Raw genomic sequence first — 27290 nt, 5'->3', positions numbered from 1 at the left:
GCCACCTCCAGCCTGCCATAAGCCTCTGCTGTTTCTCTGAATCCCTCCCAGTGATGCACTTCTGCAGCTAATGCTCATGGGAAAAGTAATTGTGGTTTGTTTGGTTTTTTTTAAGAGTAAAGCTTGAAGATTAAAATATAGCTGTTGCACTTAGAAATCAATTTTTTAACCTAGTGCTCTGAGAATTGACATAACACTTGGTTGATGAATAGCAGAAAGGCTTGTTTTAATAACTACTAATAAGCTACAAAACTAAATAACAGAAAAATACTCTTTCCCAGTATAAAATGAGCTATTAGTCCTAGTATTGTCTTAGCTGCAAAGAGATCTTTACCCAATGCAGGCAGGCAGCAGTTCTTGTACAGCCTCAACCCATGGATCCTTCGCTTGTTGGCTGGGTGGCAGGATGGCTTCTTGGTCTTCCCTGGACTGCATGCACCTTGCTGGCAGTTCTGTCTTGCTTTATACTGTTTCTTCAAAGCATACTTTCTTGATGGGTTGAAGATGAGGGTCAAGACAAAGCTGACAGGGTGGAGGGTCATTGTCCTTTGGTTGTGTTGTAAATGTTAGCCTTTTGGATCCATCTCTGGTTGTTGTGGGTGAAACTGATGTGCACAAGAACCCTTGATTGCTCTGGAGGGTTCTCATTTGCTTAACTATAGTATGGTTTGATTGCTCGAGCCCAGCACCCTAAACTGAAGGTTTACTACTCGATTAATTGCAGTAGGACTTGATTAATTGAATTGAGCACCTTAGACCATGAATTGTAAGGCTCTGTATAGGTCATTGTTATAACAGGGCAGATCCCAAAATATTTTCCAACTGGCACAGATACCTAGATTGGTGATGAATGTGTTAACAAGGGAGAGGCAATCATTTTGAAAGGGGAATTTATTCATAATCAATTTAGTGTAGTTGGGCATAGGGTGTACTTGATACCAAAGCCAGAGATGGGATTAACTTTATTGTTATGTTTCAGGTGGTCCCAGTCACAAGTTTACATTCTTGTGCAAAAGGCGCTGATATTATAATTTAGTCATTTAAATTTTGCACGTAAGTCCTGACAAGCTCTGGGTCCAGCAACAGCTGCTGCTCCTTTAGGCTTCCCAGTACATCCTGACTGCCTTGCTGAGGCTGGAACCTTTTCAAACCATATCCGGAAGCTTTTCAAACCATATCTGGAAGCTGTAGGGGAAGAGGGGCAGGGGTCAGCTCAGTCTGGATAGGCTTTGCATATACACTCTTTCCCTTAGCATTTTCTGCCACTGTGAGGTACAGGACACCGGGCTGGATGGACCTGTAGGCTGAGCCAAGAGGACAGCTCTTTATTGTTATGATTTTGATTTGGGGCCCCATCAAGTGCCATGAACATGGTTGGCTCCTAATAATCCTCTGTGGTTGTCCTCGTATACTGCTGTACCAATTGCTGCTGGAACTCCAGGTTGTGGGCCTAGGACATTAAGATGAACGATGTTCATGTCTAGAGGCTTGCAGGGCAAGATTGCAGCCATTGTGCTAAGCACTGTGCATTATCCGAGTAGCACAGTTCCTGCTCTAAAGAGCTTGCAGTGTAAGCATCCAGGTGCAGGGAAAGACAAGGAGAGTGTACATAGCAGTATTCCCATTCTACAGTCCAAGGATTGAAACATGGAGATTCAAGACCAGATGTGCAAAGGGGCAGGCCTCTTGTAGGAGTTACCAGAGCACCTACACAGGTGCCCAACTCTCAGTGAAAGTCGATGGGAGTTGGGCACCTACCTCACTTTAAGCGACTTGAGGACACCCAAGGAATTAGTGAAAGAGCCAGGAACCGCACTGAAGCTACTTGATTAGTACCTTATGTGTATTGCTTCTCAGCCTCTTGTTGGCTCAGATCAAGCTTAGTCCTGTACTTGCCTAGCAGGGGAAATACCATGATCACCACAGTGGCTTCCTTGTCACACCTGGGGAAGACTGCTCTGCTGGCATGGGATAGTACCTGCATAGGTAATGCATAGTTAACCTTGGCTTTATTCCCACTTTATGGAAATGGGAGACTCCTCCCTAGCTTGTTCCTGGGGCCCAATGGCTAAGGGCAAGCAAAACTCTGGGGCATCCAGACCCCAAGCCTCTGGGCTTGGGCCTGCAAGTAGGCTGCCCACCAAAGAATCTGAAGCCCCAGATGGGGGTGGAGGATGTTTGCTGGTAGTAGGGCCACCTATGGTTCTGGACTGACTCTCGGATTTGGAATTGGGTTTGGCTAATTTAGCTTGTAATATGGAAAATTAAAAAAATAAGTGTTTGCCCCTGCTCCCCCTCAGCCATTCTGGTCATAGGGTCACTTGTACATTGCTTCCTCAGGAGTACAATATGTACGGCTGGTGGATTGGGAGGCTGAACAATGTGGTTGGGATTGTCCCCAAGGAATACCTCATGCCTGCTTACGACACAGAGGAGAGCTGATCAAAGGGGTAAGTGACACAACCATCACCTTGCTGTTCACCCTTAGGCTGCTACAGAGAGAGCCTGCCTTGCTGGTAGTGAACCTGCCCTCACACAAGGGGGCAGGAGATATTGCAGGGAGAACTGTGAAGCGTGGCACGGTGGTGGGGAGAATTGGCTTGGTGGTGTTTGTATTCTCATCTGTGGGCATGGATAAACCTGAGGGGGATGATTTCTTTGGCTCCATCGTCTGCTTAAGCTGAGGAGGAAGGGAATGGTGATGAGGCGGGTGGCATACTGAAGTACTAATGCTGAACATGCATAGGACAAAGATGCAGGAGGAGGCATGGCCTGGGGGAGTCTGGGTCCCACCCCATCTTTTTGGTGACAATGGACAGGTCACTGCTTCTCTCTCCAGTCACCCCCTGTGCCATGAGTGGGGGCTTGATATGTATTCATGCTTGGCTATTTTTCAAGTCCTTTGAGGGTTACATGTGAAGTGCAGAGTAGGGTCATTACACTGGGTTGTTTTTTGGCTCAATTAGACTCCAGAGAGCTTAATTCCCAGGAAACATTGTCAGCAGTAATGCAAGTGCCAAGCCCTGTAGAAACAGCACTCTTCTCCCACAGATCTTTGAACCCTTTAGAGAAGAAGGGTCATTTGACTGATAGGGAAACTGAGGCACAGAGTTGGGAAGGTGCCCCATGGTGATGCACCAGATCAGAAACAGAGCCCAGGTGTCCTGATTGTGTTGCATGCTCTAAAGAATCATGCCACTGCTTGCAACATCAGAGTTGGCTCATCCTGCTTCACTATCTTGGTCCATAATTTCAGGGGTGTGGTTTGTAGCCCCATACTCTGGGATGTGGAACCCCATCCCAGGCCTCCTCCCCAAGAGAATTCAGTCTCTTCTCCTGGGCTCCGGCTGCCTGGGCTTATGGGCACAGTTTAGGGGCACTGCCTGGATCACATTTATCACTGCCCCCTTCTATCCCTGAAAGCTGTTGAGGCCTTGCACTGCCAAGAGGAGGATCCTGCTATAGTTCTCTTCAGTGCGCAGGGAGTTGATCAGTTGTGCCTTGGTCTCAGCCTTCACTTCAACCTGTTCCCTTCCCCATCTTCATGCATGTATCTTTTCCCTCCTAGAATCCCTAGCACTTTGCCTCCCTGTTTCCTGACTTTCCTGAGATACTGGACAACACTCCCCAGCCCTGAGGTCTCCTCTCCACTGCCACCTTGCAGGCTCCTGTGGACACCCCATCTGCATTTGCACAAAGAGAATCCCATCCCCATGCCCCTGGCACTAATGGTGTCTTGGAGAAAGCCATTTTCTCCTCTGAGCTCACCCCAAGATGAGATGCACCCCACCCCACTCCCAGACTCTCCTTCTCTACTGGATTCAGAATGACATGTAGCTGGGACCTGACTCCTACATCTAGCTGACGAAGACCCTGAACAACCAGCCAGTGGAGTTTGTCTCTGTTTGGGGCAAGGTGGTGACCCTGAATAAACCAGTCTAATTCTTCTTTGGTACTGTCAGTGTCTGTAGTTCCCTGTGAGCTCAGCCCCCACTGGTCCTGCTCCTGACTGGCTCTGCTGCTGGAGTCTGAAACCAAGGATGGAAACCCCCTGTGCCAAGGCAGCAACCCTTGGAGCCTGGACTTCTTCCCCCAGCTCTGTTCAACCCCAGTCAGATGCTGGTCTGTGGGCACAGCTGTCTGTACTGCCCCAGACCCAGTGCATCACCAGGCACCTTTTCACCAGCAGGAACAGGCTGCATGGGGCCAGAGAGCTGTATCCTTCATGTGCAGTGGTTTTAAGGCCACTAGGTGGTGGTAGGCAACTGTTCACTGCAGCACTTGCCTAAAGGGAACAATCCCTGAACCTTCCCACCTGTAGACAGGCCCCCACCAATGTCCTCTACATGGCTGGGCTCACAGCAGCCAGGGAGCTGTGGTAGCATGGATTTCACTAGTTAAGCAGCCCCTCTCTGCATCCGGTTTCAAGCTGCCTTTATGTATCCTGTACTAGGGTTCATGCTACTATATATCTGCTAGACAAAAGGTAGGTGGGATATAGATAGCTATGCTGTCATCACAGCTCCTGAGGACAGTGAAGATGCATATCCATGGGGAAAAGGGACCCCTTGGCCTGACTCTCTAGAGCTGGCTGCATATGGGAGCTAGGCATGACAGGCTCTTTGAAGGGTGTGCTCTCCCCTCTCCTAACTCAGGCCCCTCATCAGGGTGGCATTTCACCAGGTACCAATTAAGCATGTTTCAGTACCTGCCTGAGGTGGGGCCTGAGTTTCTCCAGAAAAGGCTCCAGGGTCTCCGTTAGACATGGATGCCCACTGCAGCCCCCGGGTGGGAATTTTCAGTGCCTCCAAGCCTCCGAATGGGGATCCACCAGAAACCCACTTCTAATTCCTTTGGAGTTCAAAGGCCTCCATATGTGACCCTGGGCTATTAGCTGGGAAAGGCCTGAACCCACCACATCATGCCCCCACCAACACTGCAGAAAGGTTTATCCAGTTTACCCCCACTGTTGAAAGGGAGCAGAGAGATGAAGCCTCCTGCTGCTCACCAGGGTCTTGTGGATCTTTGTTGCATAAAGAAAGCACCAGGAAGCTTTTCCAGTCTGGCTTTTTGTAGCACTCAGTAGAGCCATGACAGCTCTGATAGATTTAGCTGCTTGGCTAACAGTCGTGGTAAGGCAGCTCACCTGTGAGGCCTGCAAGGCAGCAAAGTGGGGGAGGAGAGGGAAGGCTGTTACTTGGTCCTGTCCCTTCCCTTCCTGGCTGAGCTCCATGTAACCCCTGGGGCGTGATGGCAGCTTCTAGCAGTAGCACTGGCCAGGGAGTGAAACATGGGAGAACAAATGTCAGCACCTTTGTGAGCCCAGGTGAGGGGAGATCAGTGCAGGATGGCAGCCAGCCTGGTCTCAGTGCTTTCACCAGCTTCCTGCTCAAACTCACAGTCTTGTGACACTGACTGCCCCCAACTCCTGGGGTTAATGAAAGTGGGGTTGGAGTGAGCCCCTGGTTTGAGTCCTGTGAGGCATGTGGAATAGACAGCATCAAGGCTAAGTGTTTTGTGGCTTCAGGAGCAGCAGTGGCTGAAAGGGTTTGACAACCAGCACAGGCAGGACAGATCCAGCCTCTGCAGAAAGGTACTGGGGCAGAGACTGTGCACAAGACTAGGCTGGCAGAGTTGGATCTCCAGTCAAAGCCAAGGTCTGCAGACTAGAAAGCCAGGATGCTCTTCTCTGCTTTTGACCTTGGGAGGTCACTTAGCCTCTCTGACTGCTTGCAAACATGGGGGCAAAAAACAAAATGGTGCTTTACTTTAAACTCATCATGTTTCCATGCTGAACCCAGTACATGCCAAGAGGTATCACATTAGTTAGACCTAGCGTGCCCAACATCTGTATAGATCGGGTGCTTTAGTAGGGCTTTTATCTAATAGCTGATTGAATCAGCTATTAGATAAAAGTACCAAAAAGCCCTGCTGAAGTGCCCGATCTATACAGATGCTGCAGAGCTGGGTTGAACTAAAACACCGCTTCTGGTTAAGGCCAGCCAGAAAATTTTCTCACTGCCCCTGGCCCACTTGGGGACCCCTCTCCTGACCCTTGCAGTTAAAATTATTGTCAGGGTGGAGTAAGAGTTCAGGTGAACCTGCCTCCATCCTGTAATGTGTAGGTTTTCCAGCAGCGTTTGCTCCTTATCCATCCCAGCTCCTTCATATCTTTCACCAGCACCAAAGGAAGCAAGGAAAGACCTGTTCATGCAAAACAGTGCCCTGCTAGTGGAGGAGCAGGTTTTCCTAGTAGAGGCTACAGTTGGTGATAAGACACTACACCTGAATATCACGGAGTGGGATTTTTTGGGTGTATGAGGAAGGCCAGGCCTCACAGCACCCCAGTTATCGGCTGGCACAAGTCAGTTTCAAGAGTAGCTTCCCTGGATTGGTTTCTGCGGGCACAGGGAAAGAGGCACCTGTCCGGGTTATTAGCAGGATTGCAGCTCGGCCCTCTGCTGGGATCGGATCATAATTACAGTAATTTTCTAACCGTGCTCTGCACGATGAGTGTTTAATCAGGGCTGGCCTGGCTCAGTCTCCCAGCCCTCATCAGTCACTGGGAGGACTCTTAAAGAGACAGAACCCACCCCTTTTCAGCAGAATGAACAGGTGTCCTGTAATTGGCAGGACATAGCTGAGCCTCCTTGCTTGTAGCAGGCTGGATAACCTATGTCTGCTGCAGTGCATCTCTTGGCACTACCTGCCTTCATACCCCCTCCCCACCATGAAGGAAGGATTTTGGGGGTCTACTATCCTGGGGACTCTGCAGCAGCAGGGTGTGGGAACTGGGCTGGGCTACCATATGTGAACCTAGTAGGGTCTGTGGTTGGGGCTGGGGCTTCAATGCCTGTTTCCTTTCCAGTGAAACTTTTCTCCCTGTGAGCTGAACAGGCATCTGTCTGAGTCTTACAGGATAATAGTTTTCAGACAGTAGTGGCTACCAGAGGGGCTAACTCTGAAGCCTGTGGTACTGTGGCATTTTGGTAGTACTTTCATTGCTAATCAAAGTATAGCACAAGCAGGATGCTTATGCCATTGCAATCCCCTGGGAGCAACACTTTGGTCTGTGGGTCAGTCCTCAGCACATACTGGTACGCCAGCCTGAAGTCATGTTTGCTCTGGTACTTACCTTGCCTAAATCTGACTATCATACAGCCTGATCCTTTAACTCTCACTGGGACAGATTAGGCCCCAAGCTAATAAAAATCCTGAATCAGACAGGCCACAGGAAAATTAAAGCAGCTATACCTGAATGGCAGTGGAACAGTGGCAGCAAGTGTGAGATATCCGTGTTCTATCACCTTAGATCCCTTCTTTTCTGAGAGATAATAAAGCCCCTGAACCCCAGTGGTAAAGCCCATGGCAGTGACCAGGGGAGGCTCAGTAAGAGGGCAAAGCTGGGCAACAGACCCACAGCCTTTGCTGCTGTCCCAAATGACAACAAGGGCCAACCTCCTCTCCTGCCCCATCACCACCACCCAAGGAAGCTCTCCCACCACAGCAGAACAGCAGTGTGCTATGGCACACAGCAGTTCCAGTTCCACCCAGTAGAGGGCAATGGTGGTGCACACACTGCCCACTTGTCAGCTGCACCCCTGCCCTCTCCAGACCTGCCCCAGGTGAAGGGCAGGCTGTGGGCAATGAGAGCTGGCATCATGTTTTGGGAGCTGTGCTGCCTACACAGGAAGACCCTCATCTCCTATCTCACCTTCTCAGCTGGGAGACCTCCTGCAATCAGCTGTGCAGACCCTAGGGAAGGGATGAGAGTTCCTCTTACCCCCACCCTGAAGTGACTGTCAATCAGCTGGCTGGGATGGGAGGTAGCCACATCTCTCCTATCTAGTGCATTCCCCACTATCAGTCCTGGAACTGGTATTTCCTCTGCCGACTTCCCTTTGAAGATCAGGAAGTGGCTCAATTTAGGCAGCAGCAGCCACCTCCCAGCTGGCAGGTTCAACCTCAGCTCAAGAGGGCCAGAACAGTTTATAGCACAGTGAAGTGAGCTAGCTCCAGCCTCTAATTCTTCTCATCAATCAGTGCTGCTGAGCCCCTCCTTGCCCAAGTGGCTTGTGGTACATGTGCTGCAATTTGTTTGCAGACTTGAGAGACAGCCTTCCTTTGGTGGGGGGGGGGTGTGAAGAGGATGAGCTGTCTGAAGGGCCTGGACTGCTTCCAAGCAGAGAGGCTGAGATTTTGCCAGGCATCAGAGAGGATGGAATGATGCCAGCATTCAAGATGAGGGTGGGGGGAGCTGTGGAGTAATCTAGAGAAGCCTTCAGCCATTTGGAAAGAGAGAGGTTACCTTGAGCTGCTCTGTGCTGGTCACATACCTGACTTCAGCTTGGCGGGAGGCAGAAAGCAAGGAATGGGGCTCAGGATTCATGCCTGGCACCTGATTGAAGGAAGCAGTTATCTCCCAGCCCAGCACCTGGCCATGGCCGCATCTCATCTGGCTGTTTGCGCATAAATCCACAGATGCTACAGCAGCCCTTCACTTAATGCATCTGCGGTGGGCACTGGCAGTCCGCTTCCATCCTACCCCCCAGTCACCACCTCAGCTTCCCCGTTGCTGGCAGTGGCAGCGGTAAAAGTGACTTTCCCTATTGAAGAGGCATGTTCTTGCCAAGCAAAACTCTGAATGGAACTTAAGGGTGGAGGACTTTGGGTCACCATGATCCTCCCTGAGCAGAGCAGCCAGCATTAGGGAGTAGAGGGAAGAGAGAGCTGCAAAGCAGGCCAGAAAACTCTTCAGGCCTGCCACCTGCATAGGACAGTTAAAGGGGCCAAGTCCCCACAGAAGTAGGTGAAAAGTGCCACCCTGCCAACTAACCAAAAGCTGTCCAAGCCACGTACCTGGTGAAAGGAGACTGCAGCCTGCTCCTACAGGCAGTTACACCCATGGTCCCATGCCACCCTTCAGCCAGCATAGCATCACAGGAGCTCTAGCAGAATCTGGACACCACTCAGGAAAGGAATTTCTTGTACAAAACATCTATGCTGATGGACCCGCTTTTATCTGTCCGGAGCCTGGAGTTCTTGCAGGTCTGGCCAACAAGTCCGCTCACCCTGTCCGAGAGCCTCTCTCCTCTTAATTTGTTGAGGCCCGTAAAATATTAAGAGCATCCCCATCCTGCTTACCTGTCATGACACAGGCAAGTACAATTTTTTTGCATCTGAACTGATGTATTTTCACAACAGTTTTGCCGAACTGATCAACACCTTTCAGCATAATTATGCCTGCCCTTGAAATGCAGCCAGCTCTGGAGTGGAGCCTGTTTAATCAGCAGCCTGGAAGAACGTGCCCCACAGCTTTCATTTTTTGTAAACAGTTCCTTCGTGCACTCCCCCTCAGCCAGCAGTTGCCACCTAGAAGGGTTTGTGCTGGGATCTGGGGGTAGGTGAGGGGAAATGAGTGTCACATCTCACTCACAGAGTGGGTGATATTAGTTCCAACCCCATGCCCTCCCAAATGCATTGTGAGGAGGGGAGAATGCTATCACCGAGGGAAGGCTGACACAGTACAGCATTCAAGCTGGATGCACCTCACTGTGCCTGCAGAGCCCCCCCCCCCCCCCCCCGCAAGCTTTGTACTCAAGGTCATTGCAGAGAGGAGCAAGGGCTGCTGTTTATAAGGCTGTGTTGAAGGGAAAACCCCCAGAGCAGGCTGGTTTCTGGCAAACACTGCTAAAAGGGCCCACTGCCAAGGCACAGGGGTGTGTGCCAGGTAAATCCGCAAGCTGCAATCACGACAGTCTCCACTGGGCACAGACTCTGCTCTCAGGAGCCTGTAACATTAAAGGGCGCTTGTCTACTCTGAAGTTAGTGAGACCGGAGCGGCCCCCAGCTGTGGAGGTGGAGCCTTAGCCCAGGGGGGCAAAAACAGCCCTAACACACAGGTCTCTTGTTTTGGCTGAATAGTCAACACCGCCAGCTACTGTCTGGAAGTTTCTAGATCAGAGCTGCAGGCACAGCTGGCCTCACAGCTGCACCATTTGGAGCTTTGCTCTCATGAATATTCATAGAGCAGCCCAGCCAATCAGCAGAGCAGATACTATTAGCGAGCATCTGTCAGGTTTTTTAAATGAACTTCTTTTGACATTTTCGATTTTCCTCTGTAGGTTTCAAATCCTCTGTTTCCTCCCCCCCTAACCCCCCATCTCTGCATCTGTGTCAGGCTGACAATCTCACTGGGCAAGCACCCGAAGAAAAGGGACCACAGCTTTCAGCACCACCAACAGTGCCCTCACTACCAGGCCCTGTTGTCACCCAGTACTTGGGGTCCCTGGGATAGTGCCAGCTGATGGGCATGAGCCCCCTGTTAAACAAGACCCAGAGCTATGGAGGAAGCACATGACAGTCAATTCATCCAGCCAGGTCAAACTTTCAGTGCAGGGGAATGACAGAAGCCCACAATGCATGTGAGCAGTCTTCTTCCAGTCCAGTTGTCTCTTCCCACAGTCCCACTGGAACATACACCATACACCCCCCAGGTGGACTCTAGGCAAGAAGGTTGACTGAGAGCTGCAGTTAGGCCTGGCAACCCCTAGGAGGCACTGTGGCACCTGCCAAGCAAGCTGGGTCTCAGCCATTAGTGCTCAGTGGAAGAGGTGGAAGAGAGGAGCAAGGGCCCTGGCAACCACTGCATGTGGAGGAGCCAACAGGCTCTCTGGACCCTGTAACATTTAAAAGCATTTGTCTACCCTGGCATTAGTGAGGTCCCAGCAGCCCCTAGCCCTAGAAGTGGAGTCCTCTCAACTTCCTTCCCCCTCAAAGCCACCTGGAGACCCTCACACCCCCTTTCTTTGAGGGGTGCAAATAAGGCTCTTTCCCTTCCTTCTCTTCTCCCCACAAGGAAAACCTGGTGGCACTCCACTGCCACACCTCAACACTGGATCCACTTTGCAGCTGGTGATGGCAACTGGGCTTGTGTGCAGGAGGTGGCATTCCCAGATTCTTTCCCAGCTGTGGGACTGTCACCATGCACACAGGAACAAGGACAATATCACAGCACCTTTGTAAATCCCAGTGAGCCATGCCTGAAAGTACTTTGAGGAGCAGCCCTTCTGTATCCCCTCTTACTCACTTTGGAAAGGAAAGCAGGTCCTCTGCTGATATGCAGCATGGCACAGGGCAGGGGCTGGGCCTGTTGGCATCATACCTGGCACTAAACCGTTACTTAAAATGCACCATTATTTTTTTTCCCCAGTGCAGCTGACATATAGGTGATCTTGTCTTCGCTCAGCAGAACTCCCTGTCCATCCCCACTTCTCCAAGACGTGTGTGGCCAGCACCAGCAGTCTCCTCTACTTCACTTTTATTTCAGGCCAGAGCATCACAGATCTGTTTTTTATGCCCCAAGAGATGCCAATGGTAAATCACAGATGCAGGACACAAGACTCCCAGAGTGCACAGAACAAAATTAAGTAAGTGGTGACTAAGTGCTGAATGCAAGAGAGGCCTTGGAGATACCTGCAGCCCAAACCTTGGACTGTTCCTTCTCTACACAGGGCCACCTCCCTCCCCCTTGCCAGGCCAACAGCAGAAATCCTTTTCCTCATGCCACCTAAGTTGTATGTTACACAGGGGCACAAAGAAAGCAGGCTGTTCTCAAGCAGGAAGAGAAGTTGGAGGGGTGCTGTGTCCAAGAGGAGAATAACAACGACCCTCCATCATCTTCTCTATAGTACAGCTAAAGCCTGTCCCCTGTTCCAGAGGACTTGTTCTGGCTTCCTAGAGTGCAGAAAGGAGCTCATCTGCTCAGCCTGGCTGCAGGCAGCCTCCGTGCCAGGAGGGCCATAGGTGAAGAGTTCATTCCAGTCCCCCAGCACAGCACAGCTGAGCCAGAGCAACCTCACAAGAGCCCTTATAACACATTGATTGTATAAGAAAGACTAGGCCTCCTGTGCCTATGCAGCCATTTACTGCTCAGAAGGGAATGTTACAGGGGCTAAGTTCTAACTCTAGGTACAGGAAGTCCATTGGAACCCACTTCCTATGGGTCCATGAGTGACAACAGCCAGCTGTGTGCTCCCTGGGGACCAAGAACTACAAGATCAAGAGCCCTGGCTTTGATTTCCCACTCACCCACCCCTCACCCTTTAAGTGCATGGCTAAGCCCTTGGGAGTAACACACCTAGGTTCCACTAAGCACCAGTCCCCTTTTGGTGCACATCATTGTGTGATCACACAGCACCTGAGTGATAACAACAGTTTCAAGTCAGCAGGAAGCAGGTCACTCACTGCTGGGAGTACAGCAGGCTGTAGAACTAGAACCACGTGAACTCCAGTCCTACCTCACCAAGACAGCTGGAAGCCACTCAGTCACCATCCTCTTCTTCACCAGAAGACTTACTGCTGCCCCCCTGCCCCCCTCTGCCAGAGCATCCATGGTCATTCACGCTGCTCACTCTGTCTCCAGCAGCTCAGGCAGTGACTTGGCAGGAGCATCCAGACTCTCCACATTCTTGTCTTCCATGCCAAAGTCACACCACTGTGGGAAGGACATGAGGCAGCCCCGACCACAGAGACTTTCCAACCCAGAGCAGCTAGAAAGGGAGAAAGAATATGTTAGTGAGGATGGAAGAGGAGCTCTGAGTAGGGTGCACAGCCCCAGCTTTCCATTGCAGGGCAGGATGCCACCCACATACACATTCTGCCCTGTCACAAACAGCTTGGATCAGCAATGGACTCCAAGCATTCACATGCACAACCCACCTCCTTGTCTTGCCCCTGATGCTGCCAAGCTGCTTTAGCAGTCACAGGCTCTGCATAGCTGAGCACCAGGAGCTGGAATGCTCCCTAGAATGCCCTGCCCACTGGCCCATGGTCCAGCTGATCCCTGGATCAGCAAGCAGCTCTGCTCCAGACCCATACTGCATGCATGCCCTATGGGAGTGCCTCCAGGGAAAAAAGGAGCACAGCAGGAAACTTCTTTGCAGCCCCCTGCCCTGCTGTACTCCCCACTGCAGCCTTCTCACCAAGAACCCATGGTGCTCTTTGCTGCAGGAGCTGTGCAGGCAGAGGAGGTCTCCCTCCCTTTCCTCTACAACACTCTTGTGCTTCCAGACACCCCATCTACCAAAAGCAGCACCAAGCCTCCTCCCAAGAGTTGGGGAGAGGAACTGGAGGTCTCAGTTACTAGGGATAGCATTGGGAGAAGTGTCACCAAGGAGGGGCATATGACACTGGCAATGCAGCTGGAACGCCAAGATGGGTGGATACATACCCATTAACCTAGGCTGCTGCACTCATTCAAAACCCTACTTAAACCAAAAAGGTTGCAATTAATAGCAGGTCTCTTGTTGGAGGCCAGGTGCAGCTTTTTTCCTGTGGTTTAAAATCAAGAGGAAGAGACACTGTGGCAACATGCAGCACTAAGGGTCAGAAATAGACTTATGCCTACAGAAGCCCAAAGAAGCATGAGGCACAGATAGTCTGCTAGCCTGGGCTAACCACCCACAGTCAGGTCCTGCTATGCCCAGCCTGCTGGCTCAGAGACCCAGCACTAGTTAGAGCAGGAGTTTTCAACCTTTTTGGATCAGTGTACCCCAGAGGCTCCATCCCTGCCCACCTGCATGTCCCCGCTAGGGCCTTCTCAAGTACCCCTGGTTGACAACCCCCGAGTTAGAGTTTAGTTAGTAAGGGGTCTAAACAAAACAGCGATGTTTGGCAGCCAGCCCTCTGGCCAAGCACAGATAGTATAGGAACCTTGGCACAATAGCAGTATCGTGACTGCATTTATTTGCTCACCCCTCATGCCCCACTGAAAGAGCCTTTCCTGCCCTTCAGGCAGCTGTGCAAAGCACTAGCTGCTAACCCCCAATTGTTGTCCCATGACTTGTGTGGGGATATAGCTGACGATTTTGGTTCATTCATGTTCATTAAGTGCTTGAAGTCAGAGAGATAACACTGGCACAGGGAGGCAAAATATTCTCGATATTGAGATGCCAAGGAGACTAGCACCAGGAAGGACCTTGCAAATCTCGGATGCAGCACTTCTCCACAAGACCTTTGCCTGGAGTGAGGTTCATTTCCCAGGCACCCACAAGATGACAGAAGCAAGGCTAATGCTATGGGAACTGCCTAGAATAGGGGTGTTTGGCTCTTCCCACCTCACACATGTTCTGGAATAGAGAAGAAGCTGATAGGCTAGAGGCCTGAAGTCTGGAAACTGGTACAAGACCTTCCCACTAAAAGGTTTTGCTGTTATTACCTCCACTGATGTTCCTTTGGACAAGGCTAAGACCAGATATGGTCCCTTTCCCTTCTCAGAGAAACCTGGTTTCCCCAGCCGGAAAAGGGTTTTGCACTAGAGTGACATATCCCCAAGGCCTGGCCAGGCAACTTTAGGATGTGTTCTCAGATAGTGTCTGAGAACACATCCCAGTTTAGCACCTTCCTAAGCTAGGCTGCTGCCCAGCAGGCAAGAGACCAAAAGATACAATCCTGCCTATTCCAGGGCACTGTCCCTCACTGTGACAACCAGCAGAGAGACACGGAAGAGGGGGCAGATTTCAGAGTACAGCACATCCAGGATGCGAAATGTCAGTGGAGGAACTGCAGAGTTCCTGTGAAGTAGCTACATGGTGCAAAGCCCTTGGCTACATCTGGGGTCATCTATAGCTTAGTTGTTGCCTGGTTAGCACTGCTTCTGCTCTACCTAGACTGCATCCATTTGCAGTCTAGAGCCATCAGGCTCAGGTTTTACTAATGGGAATCTGCTCCAAGCAAGAAGATAACTTGAGTTTTCTCCTCTCCTCCGGTACTGGTCTCACTGAACCACCCTATAAGTAACAGGCCTCTCTGGTCACTTGCTTACCTGCCGTGGCGGTTTCCCCTAGTCAGGACAGCAGAGCAGCCATCTTCTTCCTGCACCCAACCACAGTTGGACAAAGCATAGTGGAGTATGGCCTCGGTAACTGTCAGAGGACTCTGGCCCCGCATGCATGCTTCAATCTCAGGCACAGAGAGCTGACTCTGCAGGAAGAGGTGCAGCTGGCTGTCTGACAGGAGGACCACATTTTGTACAACTCTGGAAAAGAGACCAAACAAATGAGGGCACAGGACACAACAGTACTTAACTGTTTGACCAGGTCCTAGGCCCAGGTGGGGGCTGGTAGATGGCAGGGACATAGATCAGTCCTCTTCAGTACGGCTGTCCAGCGTGGGGTCCAGTGCATTTCTATGCTGTCACTCAGCCAGCATTTCCCTCCCCACCCTTGGCTTTATCTGGAATGCTTTTCCCTGAGCCCAGACAGCCACCCCCTTCAGCCTGGGAGGAATGCAAACAGGCTGTGAAGCAAGGCATTAGAGTTAAAAAGTTCCCTCTCATCTCCCCAGGCCATCTCAAATTCAGTGTGAAATGGACCCTAAATTAAAGTGAGTTTGAGCACTTCCACTCACTTCTCTAGGAACTGCTGGAGCCCTCGTCTCCGCTTCTCAATGAACTCATCAGTGCTGCCCACGAAGAATGTGGATTTTCCAGGCAGCTCTGGGACAGGCCTACAGGAACAGGAAGTGGCTTAGCATTCACAGAATCCAAGGAGCAGAACAAGGCTAGCTGCATGGTGGAAACTACCTGCTTTAGACCAACAGCAGGAGACACCACTGGCCAGCAGAGATCCTAAAGTTCCTGCACCCAGTCATAGGACAGACAACATCTTGAGCATGGAGATATCCAAGGCACTCATCTGTCCCTTGCACAATAAAAAAAGAGACCCCCCCCCCCCCCCCCCGGCAAGCAGCCATTTTTTCTAGGAGGTGTGCATCTTGAAAGCCCAGCTCAAAGAAGCCTGGCTTTGTCAGTACCTCTAGGTCAATGGTCTCCAACCTTTAAGTAGATCACCTTTGGCATTTAAAAGCAACCCAAGATCTACCTGTGTACTACCACCCCGCTCCCTCCCCACCCAACAGGTAAGTCTGGTGGGGGTAGGGGAGCCAGCAGATTCAGCTGGAGGGAGAAAAAATTATTTGGGGCCATGCCTCCCCAGCAGGTAAGTCCTACCCAACTTACCCCTGCTCTTACCTCTGCAGCACTGTCCCACACCACAGGGGCCTTAATCTAGCCCTTGCCCCTTCCCTCCCCCACAGACTGACCTGCTGGGCTGGGGTGCACATGTGCATGCAAGCGGGCACTCAGCCCCCACCCCAGCCTCGCATCGACTCCAAGAGGCTCCGAGATCTACCAGTGGATCGAGATCCACTGGTTGGTGAGCACTGCTCTAGGTGGATGCTCAACACCTGATCTATCAAGCCCCACAATGACCAGTTATTACAACCCACATCACCCAGCTTCACATCCTCCTCCATGTGGCAATAGGCTTGGAACCTGTGGGTGGAACTACTACATTTCTATTGCCCCTGCTCTCACCAGTGCCTTGTTCTATGAATCCAGGATCCCAAATCCTTCAATATTAATGGGTAGGAGGGAAGGACTGCCATACACTTACACTAAACCAGCATTTTTCTGAAGCTGCTTCCTCAGCCACACGAACTCCCGGTAGCGTCTGCGCACACAAGATGTCTTGGCAGTGAAAGCTTTGCTGTTGGTCTGTGAAACATAACACACAGGAGTGAGGGATAGCTCAGTCTAACACTGGGGGACAACATGTTCATCCAGGATGGTCCTGCTGTTCTCTAGGCCACTTCAAAGGTATTCAGATCCAGGTTCTGATCTAAACTAGACTGAAACGGTAAGCTGTAAACAGAGGTTCCAGTCTCTTGCCTTCCACTGTGAACTGTGCTGCTCTCAACAGTCAAATGGGCTGAGCCTAGAGCAAGAGGCTAGACACCATGATCGACTCACAGCACCAAGAATTTAAGACAACTGATATAATCACAAAATGGGGATGATCTAGGCATAGCTATGCCTATGGATATTTCCCAGGCTTCTGGGCTTTGTTGGTTGCATAGGGCTGGGAGAGAATTCCCTCCCCCCACCCTCCTGCCCCACTACATGTGTCAAAGGGTTTTTTTAAGCCTTCCTCAGAAGCACTGCGTGTTGGCTACAGCCAAGCCTGGGGGTTTTGACTGGGGTGTGCCAATACAAACTCAGAGTTTTCTGGCTAGATGGTCTTACCCCACTGTCCAGGGTCAGACTGATCACCATATTTGGAGTCAGGAAGGAGTTTTATGCCATAGTCAGATTGGTATTGGCAGTGGAGGTATTTGCCTTCCTCTGTAGCAGGGGTGTAGCCCTCTTCCTGGGATCTCTTGAGCATATTTATAACCACTGTGATCCCTCTGCTGTACCAGTGGCAGGCTAGGGTGTTAAGTCTGGTGTTGTGCCAGGGTTGACTGTAGTTTTGCTATGATGTTAGAAAGTAGATTTGTATAAGATGGTTGGATAGGGATGATCCTGCCTTGGGTAGGGGATTGAACTTGATGACCTATGGAGGTCTCTTCAGCCCTACTACTCTATGATTTTAAGTGCCTAGAAAAACAACCCATTGGTGGGGTGAGATAAAGCCCTGCATCAGTGGTTCTCAAGCTTTTTAGATTCAAGGAACTCCTTAGACACAAGGAACCCTCGGAAAATGCCAGTTCTTAGCTTTCCACTAGTTTTTTTGGGGGGGTTTATCTACAAAAAGAGCAATTCTTCTGTTGCAAGCAGCTCAAAAAGCCCACAACAGGTCAGAGTTTCATAGTAGCTAGGGTCAGGAGGGACCTGAACAGATCATCTAGCCTGACCCCCTGCCACAGGCAGGAATGAATGCTGGGTTCAGTTTCCAATCCTCCGGCACCTGGCCAGATGACCACGAATGCTCATACAGCCAGGCCAAGGGCTCCGCAATGACCCTTGCCAGCTCCCTCAACATCCTTGGGTGGAAGGCATCTGGACCTGCAGATTTAAAAATGTCTGGCCCTTCCAGAAGATCCCTAACTACATCTGCGCTGACTGAATGCCTGACAGAGCTATCTCCAAGATTGTCCCTACCTCTGGTAGGTGGGATGTCCCAGTCCCTGTTCAAGAAAACAGAGGCAAAGAAACGGTTAAAAATATCAGCTTTCTTGTCTGGCGTAGCCACAAGATTACCATTTGTGTCTTGCAGGGGCCCTACATTGCCTGGTGCCCTCTTCTTGCTCCCAATCTACTTGAAAAATGTACTTTTGTTGTCCTTAATCCTGGACACTAGCCTGAGTTCCATCTCTACCTTGGCCTTCCTAATAGCCCTCCTACACTCCCGGGCCAAGGAGGAGTATTCCTCCTTGGTGATGGCTCCTCCCTTCCACTGGTTGTATGCCCCACTTTTAGTCCTCAGGCATTGCTGAATGCCCTTGCTGAGCCAAGGGGGTTTCTGAGCACTCTTACCCCCCTTGCTTCTCTCAGGGACTGTTATCCTTTGGGCCTGGAGGATCGCCCCCTTAAGGTATGACCATCCCTCATGGACTCCCATCTCCTCTACCTTCTGGGCCCTCAGTGCCTCCCCCACTAGTCTCCTAAGCTCATTGAAGTTGGCCCTTCTGAAGTCAAGGGCTTTAGCCTTGGTGTAAGCCCTTGACGCTCTGTGTTGGATAGTGAAATCCAGCAGGCGATGATCGCTGTTGCCCAGGTGGTCAAGGACCTGCAGTCCCCTCACCAGGTCATCCCCCGTGGCCAGGACCAGGTCCAGCAAGGCATTACCCCTAGTGGGGCTGTGCACTTCCTGGATAAGTTGAAGGTCCTGTAATACAGCCAGGAACCTACGCGAGCGCTCAGACCTGGCTGTCCGCTCCTCCCAGCAAATGTCTGGGTAGTTTAGGTCACCTATGACAATAACATCCCTTGACCTAACCGCCTCCATAAGCTGACTGGAGAAGTCCTGATCCAGTTCTTTCCCCTGGTTGGGTGGTCTGTAGTGCACGTGCCTCCCTCCCACTTCCAGGACAGTTGTGGCCCCCTACTCCCAGGGCTCCTGAGGGTGCATGTGCCTCCCTCCCACTCCCAGGACAGTTGTGGCCCCAGGACAAAGTGCTTTTGACACAATGGGTACATCTACTCATTGCCCTATGGCAACATAGTGATCACGTGGGTCTACACGCGATTGCCAGCTACGTCACTGTAGCAGTACGCTCCTGGAAACCTAAGCATGTGCTGCCCACATGGGGTAGTAATCGCTTGTACTGAGCTGTGCTTTAGTACTTCCAAAAGGAAGTACTAAAGCATAGCGCCATAGCAACATCGCCATACAGCAACATGTAGATGCACCCTATGTATTCCTAATTGAAATATCTGGGTTTATATTGTGAATCATGTGTAGGTGACTGCACACCTAACAGTGTTAATATTGCACAACTGACAACAGCACCCTTAAAAGGATTGTGTGCTACCTGGGGTGCAGAAGCACCTACTTGAGAATCACTGCCCTGCATGGTTACCATTGTCAAGATAAGGGAGGTACAAACTGCATAGCTACAGCTAGAGGATGCCAAGAGACCACCTAAGTTGCTTCACACCAACCACTGCTTCTTGGGATATTGAAGGTCTATACAGAGCAGAGGGTACTTTGCTCTTGGAAGTTCTCAGAGACCACCAGAAAGTAAGCTGCAAAACACTTGAGTTCAGACATAGAAGGGGCTGTATTGACCATGCCAGGATTTCCATTTGTACCACATGGGGTTTCTTACACCAAGGCAAAGCAAGTGAAATAGCACCTGATCAGAACAATAGTGTTCTACATTGGTATAAATGATTACATGGTATTGTATTAGAGTCTCAAGTCCTGGCACTTGGGCTCAGCTGACCAGCTCCATTCTCTGCCCCAGGACCTACTCTGCACTTACATGAAGGAAGATTTTATAATCCACATAGGAATTCCAGGAGCCTTCATTCTGTACCCGAGGATCCTGTACACGCACTGTGGTCAGCTCCTGAGGGGCGAAGAAATGTCATCCTTACTCAAAAGGAGGAGATGCTCAGAACAACCTCATTCTAATAATCCATAACCCAGCCACAGCCCGCAGCTGGCAGCAGCTACTGCCCCAATGGTGCTGCCTTGGAGAAGCCTATGGAGGAAAAAGGAGCCCCAGGGCAGGTGTGTATAGCCATCTCCTGAGGCCCATTCTACCTGCCAATTCCCACAAGCTACAAATCTTCTCTTACCCTGAGAACCCAAATGATGAGACAGATTTCCTGCACAAGCACCTCGCACAAGCTCCAGCCCCCGCTGTACCTCAACATTTGCTCTCTGACCTTACAAAACCTTCCACGCTACACCAGTAGGAACTAGCTAAGGATCACCCACATGCAGAGCTCGCCCTTTGCCAGAACTAACCATTTCAGGTATATCATTTAGTAGAATGCTTTGTGTCAGTGTTGCCGGGTGTATGATAGTTATTGTATTAGTATGAATTTCAACCTTTATATGATGTAGAATCAATAATAGTAAAAGTGTTCAAAATGTACAATAATTTGAGGCAGCTCACTGATGCAGCAAATGCAAAACCCAAGTCACTCTCAAAGAGTTTTAACTGACTTTTGGGCTTGCTGTCAGCACTCTTATGACTGCTTGCCTCAAAATAAAGAAATGCTTCAACTTTGATGACCCAGTTCTTACTCACTGGTGGCTTACAGGGAGCAAGATAAAGTGTATAAGATGACAATTTATTTGCATATTTTTTCAGTGTATGATAGTTTTTCAGCAAATGTGATAATTCTGAGCTTCCAATGATAATTTCATATTTAAGTCCTGGCAATGCTGCTTTGTGTACCCCTGCTCTGCCATCCCCATGGAAGAACTAAACAGATGTGGAAGGAACTAAGAAGTAACTTACTTCTTCCTCGTGATTCTCCAACATCCTACAGCCTACACGCAAAGGGAAGCATCTGCAAATATGGAAAAAACAGATCTTTGCTTAGATAAGGTAGGTCCGACACTCACTCAGCTGTCAGAGCCTAGATCCATTACAGAGGCTCATGTGTTTAGTTCTAGGTGGTATTCCCCTCTTATTTCCCCTCCCTGCCAGACCAAGGAGTCTGCATGTGTCACTCCACATTTCTTTTTTGCCTGGAAGACAAGAAATTCAGGGGGTCAACAAGCAATATACAGAGGATGGGTGAAATGGAGATTTGGGGGGGGTATCATTTTGTGCCATCACACAGTTCTTGCATCTAGACAGAATTGCAGAGGTGCTTAAAGATAGGTAGGGCTCACCCCTTCTCACTTCCCCCTCAAAACAGGACTCTGCCCAGTGACCCCAAAGAACATTTCAGGAGATTCTAGGATGGCTCAGATGCAGCAGCAAGAAGCATGGTGTTTGAGCCAGAAGGGCCCAGCTAGCCAGTGCTGCCTCACAAGCTTGGTCAATGTAAAGGCTGTTTTTCTCAAGGGAATTCCACCTTCTGCCCTCCAAAAAAATCCTATGAACTCCAGGGAGTCACCTAGCATAGTCAGGTTCAGCATTGCACCTTGGGAGACCCTAGCTCCATGAACAGCTGCTTAGCCCAGGCGAGATGCAGAGAATGTGCTCCCAGCTTTTGCAGTTAAGCATGCATCTCTTACTGAGACCCAGGCTCCCTCCAGTTGAGACCTATGCCTGGCAGCACAGCTTGTTAGAACGCACCAAAACCAAGTTATGTTACCTTGCTGCAACCCTTCTCAACAGCTCTGTATGTTTAGTGCTAGGGAAACATAGCCACTTCTGAGGCAGGAGAGTGGCAACCAGCTGCTGAGTAGTTTTCAGCCAGCTTTGTGCTTGCAGGAAAAGTGACATAGGGCCTTTGGCCAGATAGGGCGAACAAGAGTCCCTGTTGTTGACACATAGGTTTAATGACCTTTGCACTGCACGTGAACTCCATCACTGTTCCTTGGAAAGAGACAGAGGCAGGGACATCAGCTCCCTGGACTTCCAACCTGTTCCAGGGGCCTTTTAGATTTGCCGCTTCCCAAAGTAACTTGTAACCTTGCTGTGATAGATGTCTGGGCAGCAGGGCTACATTTCTAGCCAGAAACAGAACTGTTTGTATAGGGCCCACCAACTGTAGCTCTCAGATGTGATGTGATCATCCAAGTCTATAAATGATTTGTGATGACAGGCAACTTGTCTAGTCCTTGATTCTTCAGGAACAAAACATGAACCCAAACTGTCTCTTCCGAGTTCAAGCAGAGTTTCATGTCACAGTTTTGTGGCTGTTAAACCACAACCTATTGAGACAGAAAAGTAAAAGCCAAACACTTGGACTCTCTGGGTTGAAGAGAACCTCTGTGATGGGCTAAGGACAGTCTAAACCAGCAGTTCTCAACCTTTTTAGACTCAAAGCCCCCTTTGGAAAAATGCCAGCCCTCACTGTTTTGACTGCCAACAATAGAGTACTTCTTATGTTGCAAACAACTCAGAAATCCCACAGCAGGTCAGAATGGTTTTGACACTAGAATTCCTATTTGAAATCTTTGGTTTTATCTTGCGAGTCATGTGCATCCGTTTGCATACCTAATAGTGATAATATTACATACCACCCCAGAATGCTGTGGTGCACTGGTTAGGAATCAGGGGTCTAAGCTGTTTTAAGAAGCCATAAGAGAAGTTATTGCATTTTCTGCCTGTGCCGAGATCTCAGCTGACTTTTGCAATATGTTTTAATAAAAAGCTCACGTTAGCAGGCAGTGATGACATTATGGCAAACAAGAGGAAAGATTTCATGTGGTGTCACAGTCTCCTGCCCCCAACAGAGTTCTGTCTTATCAGTGCATAAAAAGAAGTAAAATAAAGTTGTACACACAGTTTGCCCACATAAATGTAACCTTCCTAGAAGAATCCCACTTGCCTTTCACAAGCAGGGCTCCCAGCTTATTTGGATAAACTATATAATAAAGGTACTGTCACCTTTTAGTTAGAGCACAAGCTTGCAAATCAGGATTGTTTCTTGCTCTTCTAATGATCTGCTATGTGATCCTGGGCAAACACAAACTTCTGTGCCTCAATTTCCCTAGCTTTCATTATGGTACTGCCTGGGAACCCCAGAAACCCATGGTGCTGGGCACTATATTTATAAATAGGTAAGATGATCTTTTCCCCAGAGCAGGAGAGAGGGTTGAACAAACATTTGTAAAGGACTTGGAAATCCCTGAACGAGAGGTGGCAATTAAGGATCATGAATTTAAGCTTTACCCGTTGGCCATGTCACAGAATGAAGATATTAGCACAGTACCATCACACAAACCACTTCCTTTGTTGCAGCCCTTTGGCAATTCTAAGTCCTACTGGCCGGTGTCAGTTGATTTGATGTGCCATTAAATGCTTCTGAAGTAAGAGGTTTGCAGTTCCTGCTCTGCAACAATAATAGAATTAACTTTTGAGTCTTAGCACTTGGGGAGAAGGGGGTAGCCAGAGAAGAAAATTAACACAACAAATGGTTGCAGCAGCCCAGGCAGTGGAACCCTGCCTATTTCAGAGTTAAGACTCTTAACCCAGTAGGTTTTGTATTATCTATTGCAGACAGTCTCAGAGCTGCTCATCAGGAAGAGCTGGAGGTCTGCAAGCTCATCCAGGGTATCCTGGCTTCACCTACTTCAGTCAATTTGCTTGCAGTTGGTTTTTAAGAACTTGGGGTGGACTTTGTGCATGGGAATTTGTCTAAGCTGCCAAGGCACAAAACTTTCTCACCCCAGAGGGAAGGTCCCTCTCCAGCTAGTCCCAACTCACTGAGCTTTTGCAGTTCAGACCATTCTTCTCAGAACTGAGCTTCCCAGCAAGGCCTGCCGATACAGGCCAGATCTCCAGATGTGCACAGCACTGCCCTGCTCTCACAGGGTCACTGAGCAATTCCAGAGTTTAATCAAGTATCTCGAGGAGGAGCAGGGCTCTTTGGAAAACACAGCCTCAATTTTGGATGTCCAGCAGTTGCGGGATGGAGGGGGAGGGAGGGGGGAAAAAAAAAAAAAAAAATGTGCATCCCTGATCTCACTAAAAAAAGAAAAAAGAAATTAACCTCCAAAAATTTCTCTTTCTTGACAGCAAAACCTCAGTTGTCCAACATAAATTGAGGAGCATCACAATAATCTCAGTAAGGCAGAGCAGAGAGAAGCAGACCAAGAAGCAGTTTTAAACATGCATGATACACAGCAGGAGACATGACCTTGTTCCCAGTAACAGCAGCTCCTGGACAAATCTGGATAATTGAGGTTTTGCTAAAGGCTGATCATCACACCACTGCTGTGGGCTGATTACACCATGGCAGGTTCAAGTTTGCACTGCAATAAAATAGGGGGAAGGGGGAAAATAAACCCTACCATAACAACACTTCATTGCACACACAATTCACGCCTCCCCACCAGGGAGAGGATGCGAGAGAACGAACCACACGCGGCACATTAGTCACGTCACTTAATGCAATAATGGAAGACGCTCAGATACTGTGGTGATGTGTGTGGGATAAGCACTTATACAGAATAGCATCAGCAGAGAGGTTGACCATTATGTTCCCTCTTCTCCCTAGAGAGGCACTGTTGATGCTGTTGCTTTTAAACTGCTTTCTTTGTGCGACAGCCCTGGTGGCTCAGTGAGATTAAAGACACAGAAGGGGGAAAAAAGAGAATCAGCCCATGCTAAGTGAAATGGCACATAATTGGTAGGAAAAGGAATTTAATTTTCCAGCAACCAAATGAGTCTTACAAAGAAAAACAGCAGTGGGGACACATGGCATAAGAGGCAACCAGAACATGCACCCTAATCAGCTGGGAGCCAGAGATGCGAGAAACAGGATCAAGACAAATAATTAGGTGGAAGAGATGAAAGAGGCAGAGAGAAAAAGGGGAGACCTGTAGACAGCACTCATCATAACCTAGTGTATTCCATACCCAGGGAGGTTCCTGTGGTACTGTGCAGAGCCCTTCCCTATTATTTTTTTTAAATTCCATAATTTCTCTGAAATCCCTCATTAAGACTCTAATGCCTGACAGTGTTGAAGGATGTACTGCTGTCTGGCCTTCCCTAGGAGGTTAAATAGATAAACAACTAAGTGAGGCACATAAGCCGCATCTACACTATCAGACATACAGTGTAGAGTTCTTAGTGCCCCCACCTTCCACTGACTAGATTCCAAATACTCAGAAATAATTATTTTAAAACAAGGATGTCACAAGTTAGACCCACCTATGCCTATATTGCATAGGAACTGATTTGTGCCACAACAGGAGATGGCCAATCTAAGAATTGTTAGAAAGGTACACATTCATTTACCTAAACCTCCACTGAATTAAAAGTTAATTTTTTAAATCCAGTAGCCATCCTGCTTTTACTTGCTCTTTTTAATATCTCTGCCAGACTGGACAATGGTAAGTAAAGAAAAGAAAAAAAAAAAATCAATGAAGTTTTGCTTTTGCTTGCTGTCAGTATTGCTTTAAGTCATTTGGTGCTGCAGTGTATCACTCATAAGCTGCCAGAGTTTGGTTACTGGTTTAAAAAAAAAAAACAAAAAACAAAACAAAAACTGGTAAAGAAGTTTGCTTGTGTCATTTAACTACATCTCTATTCAAAGCTGCACCAGGTTATTCTTAATCCAACTCCAGTTTCATTTGTATCAATTTATTTTACAATGGCAACAAGTCAACTTAAACCAAACCAAATAACTTGAAGTTAACTTGAACAGTAATACCAAATAAGATGGTATTTAACATTTTTCCCTAGAATCCTACATATGCAAGTATCTTAGCATTTATTTATTCTTTTAGAGACTTTCTCCATCTTCTAAGGAAGAAACAAACCTTGAAAGCTTCAGCTGTAAATGCACAAAAACCAGAATCCAAAACCATAATACTTATTCTGTCCAAGCCTCATGAACTGTAAATCTGATTTCATGACTGATTTCTGATGCTCAGTGCTAAGATATGTACACTTCAGTCCATAGCTGTATCAGTTTTCAAAGCCATTTCAAATCCTATTAGTACAGCCTTGAACTTAAGAGAAGGCCTTTATGTCATTTTTGGCATATATAAAGGCAACCTGACTTCACCCCGACAGAAAAGAGGGGCCCTGCCTCTCCCCTTTAAAAAATATAACATGAAAACATGTACATTTCCATGCAAACATGGAAATACCAGGTTTTGTTTTATTTTGCTAGAAAACTTTCCACATGACTCAGAAATACATCCCCAGCCGCACTCACATCCCTTCCTTAATCAACGGGGCAGATGTCAAACATGCTTCCCTCCTCAGTGTCTGTTGGACAAACAGTCCAAAACCTTGCAGGGGGAAGGGTTTTAGACGGTTTTAATGTGAAATTACCACCAGCTGCATCCCCCCCACACCTACTTGCTGCTCACAGACCTCATACTGGCTTATGGACTTTTATGCCAAAAGCCCCATCCGTGCCACCTGCTGCACTGCTGTGCTGATGGCAGACAGCTTCCCTCAGGGTTTCACTTCCCTGGTGAGCTGAGATCTCATAGCTCCCCTCACCAGAGGCCCTACTAAGGGAGACAAAAAGTCCAGGTGGCTAGTTTTTAGGGAAAATACCGTTTTGCAGCCAAGAAAGGGGAACAAGCCTACTCCATTCCTCCTGCGGCTTGTCACTTTTGGGGCAACTGATCTGCTCTGGATGCCCTTTGCCACATAGCAGGTGCCAGGGAGACTCCTTCGCCCCTGTGTTTTGCCTCTCCCCCCACTTCTAGCAATGCACAGTCCAGAGCTGGACCCCACCCAACCGAACCCATTGAGACACCCAAGACCACGTCCTCCGATAGAGACCCCCATCCACTGGCTCCGCACAGGCGCTTGGGCTCCTTGGCCCCCAAGCTGCAGTGCTGGGCGCCGCTGACAGCCCAGCTCCAGCTGGCTCCGTGCGATCAACACGCCCCAAGGAGTCGATGAACTGAAGGTGCCGCCTGAATAGGGGCCTCCCTGGCGCAGGCAAGGAGCAGCAATCTCCCCAGCCACTGCCCAGACAGCTGCCTGAGGTGTGCCGGGTGCCCTCCCGCCATGCACCCCACAAAGACCCTACCTCTTCCCGCAAGACACTCCGGTGACACGGCCCCTTTAAGCAGAAGAGGCGGCGCCGCCTGGGCCCTTATAGCAGAGGTCACGTGAGACTCCTTCCTTTTAGGGCGCGGGGCAGCATGGGAAATGTAGTTCTGCTTAGGAGAGAGGACTCCACCTCTTCCTCCAGCCCCCGGGGGCCTTGCACAGTGGGAGGGAGGGAGAGAGGGAGGGGGATGCAGTGGATAAGGAAAGTACTTTTGCATTTGCAAGCTTGGCTAAGAGTCCCAGTTATGCAATTGGTCTGGTAAAAGATGCTACCCAAAGAAAGCTTTGTCTCTCCTAGATAAAAGAAAGAAGATAAGGGGATGCATGGAGGGGGGGAATACTCAGAG

At 49.3% G+C, this 27290-nt stretch overlaps 2 protein-coding genes across 7 annotated transcripts in view; one reads left to right on the top strand and one right to left on the bottom strand.

Moving 5' to 3' along the window:
• SKAP1 (src kinase associated phosphoprotein 1) overlaps positions 1–12306 on the top strand; it is a 253786-nt gene extending 241480 nt beyond the window's left edge. For 2 of the 3 annotated variants that reach the window (XM_014603650.3, XM_059727033.1), the window contains 2 exons: positions 2341–2450; positions 3569–3948. In XM_014603650.3, the coding sequence (XP_014459136.1) occupies positions 2341–2442 (102 nt within the window). In that variant the 3' untranslated portion in view covers positions 2443–2450; positions 3569–3948. Of the gene's footprint in view, positions 1–2340; positions 2451–3568; positions 3949–11212 lie in introns of those variants that run through there. The other variant, XM_019482590.2, reaches the window with a different exon arrangement.
• Positions 202–27005, bottom strand: SNX11 (sorting nexin 11). Of its 4 annotated transcripts, none has more exons than XR_363808.4 (8): positions 26921–27004; positions 20758–20809; positions 19768–19854; positions 16455–16555; positions 15409–15507; positions 14825–15037; positions 12300–12551; positions 202–1185 (listed from the first exon to the last, which is right to left on the bottom strand). XR_363808.4 is itself a non-coding variant. In XM_019482591.2 (8 exons), exons 2-8 carry the CDS (start codon positions 20779–20781, stop codon positions 1146–1148), a joined length of 702 nt encoding a protein of 233 aa, XP_019338136.1. In that variant the 5' UTR covers positions 20782–20809; positions 26921–27005; the 3' UTR covers positions 202–1145. The 4 variants fall into 4 exon arrangements, 3 of the variants coding, with proteins under 3 accessions (XP_019338136.1, XP_014459139.1, XP_019338137.1); XM_019482591.2 differs by having other exon boundaries at positions 12414–12551; positions 26921–27005; XM_014603653.3 differs by lacking the exon at positions 26921–27004 and adding an exon at positions 24059–26871 and having other exon boundaries at positions 12414–12551.
• Positions 27006–27290: the final 285 nt, after the last annotated feature.

The sequence above is a fragment of the Alligator mississippiensis genome, chromosome 4 (assembly GCF_030867095.1).
Source record: "Alligator mississippiensis isolate rAllMis1 chromosome 4, rAllMis1, whole genome shotgun sequence".
NCBI classification, from domain to species: Eukaryota; Metazoa; Chordata; order Crocodylia; family Alligatoridae; genus Alligator; species Alligator mississippiensis.
The sequence above is the reverse complement of the archived record's forward strand: the minus strand, read 5'-3'. Positions and strand labels throughout refer to the sequence as shown.

Bases quoted from the DNA above. Each gene is read 5' to 3' on its own strand.
- SNX11 (XM_019482591.2), bottom strand. From the start codon at position 20,781: ATGTTGGAGAATCACGAGGAAGAA. The intron at 15,508-16,454 runs GTAAGTGTATGG...CTGTTCCTGTAG, and splicing joins CAGAAAAATGCTGGTTTAGT to GCCTGTCCCAGAGCTGCCTG. The intron at 1,186-12,413 runs GTGAGCAGCGTG...CTTCCCCTACAG, and splicing joins CCTGAGCTGCTGGAGACAGA to CTTCCAGATATGGTTTGAAA.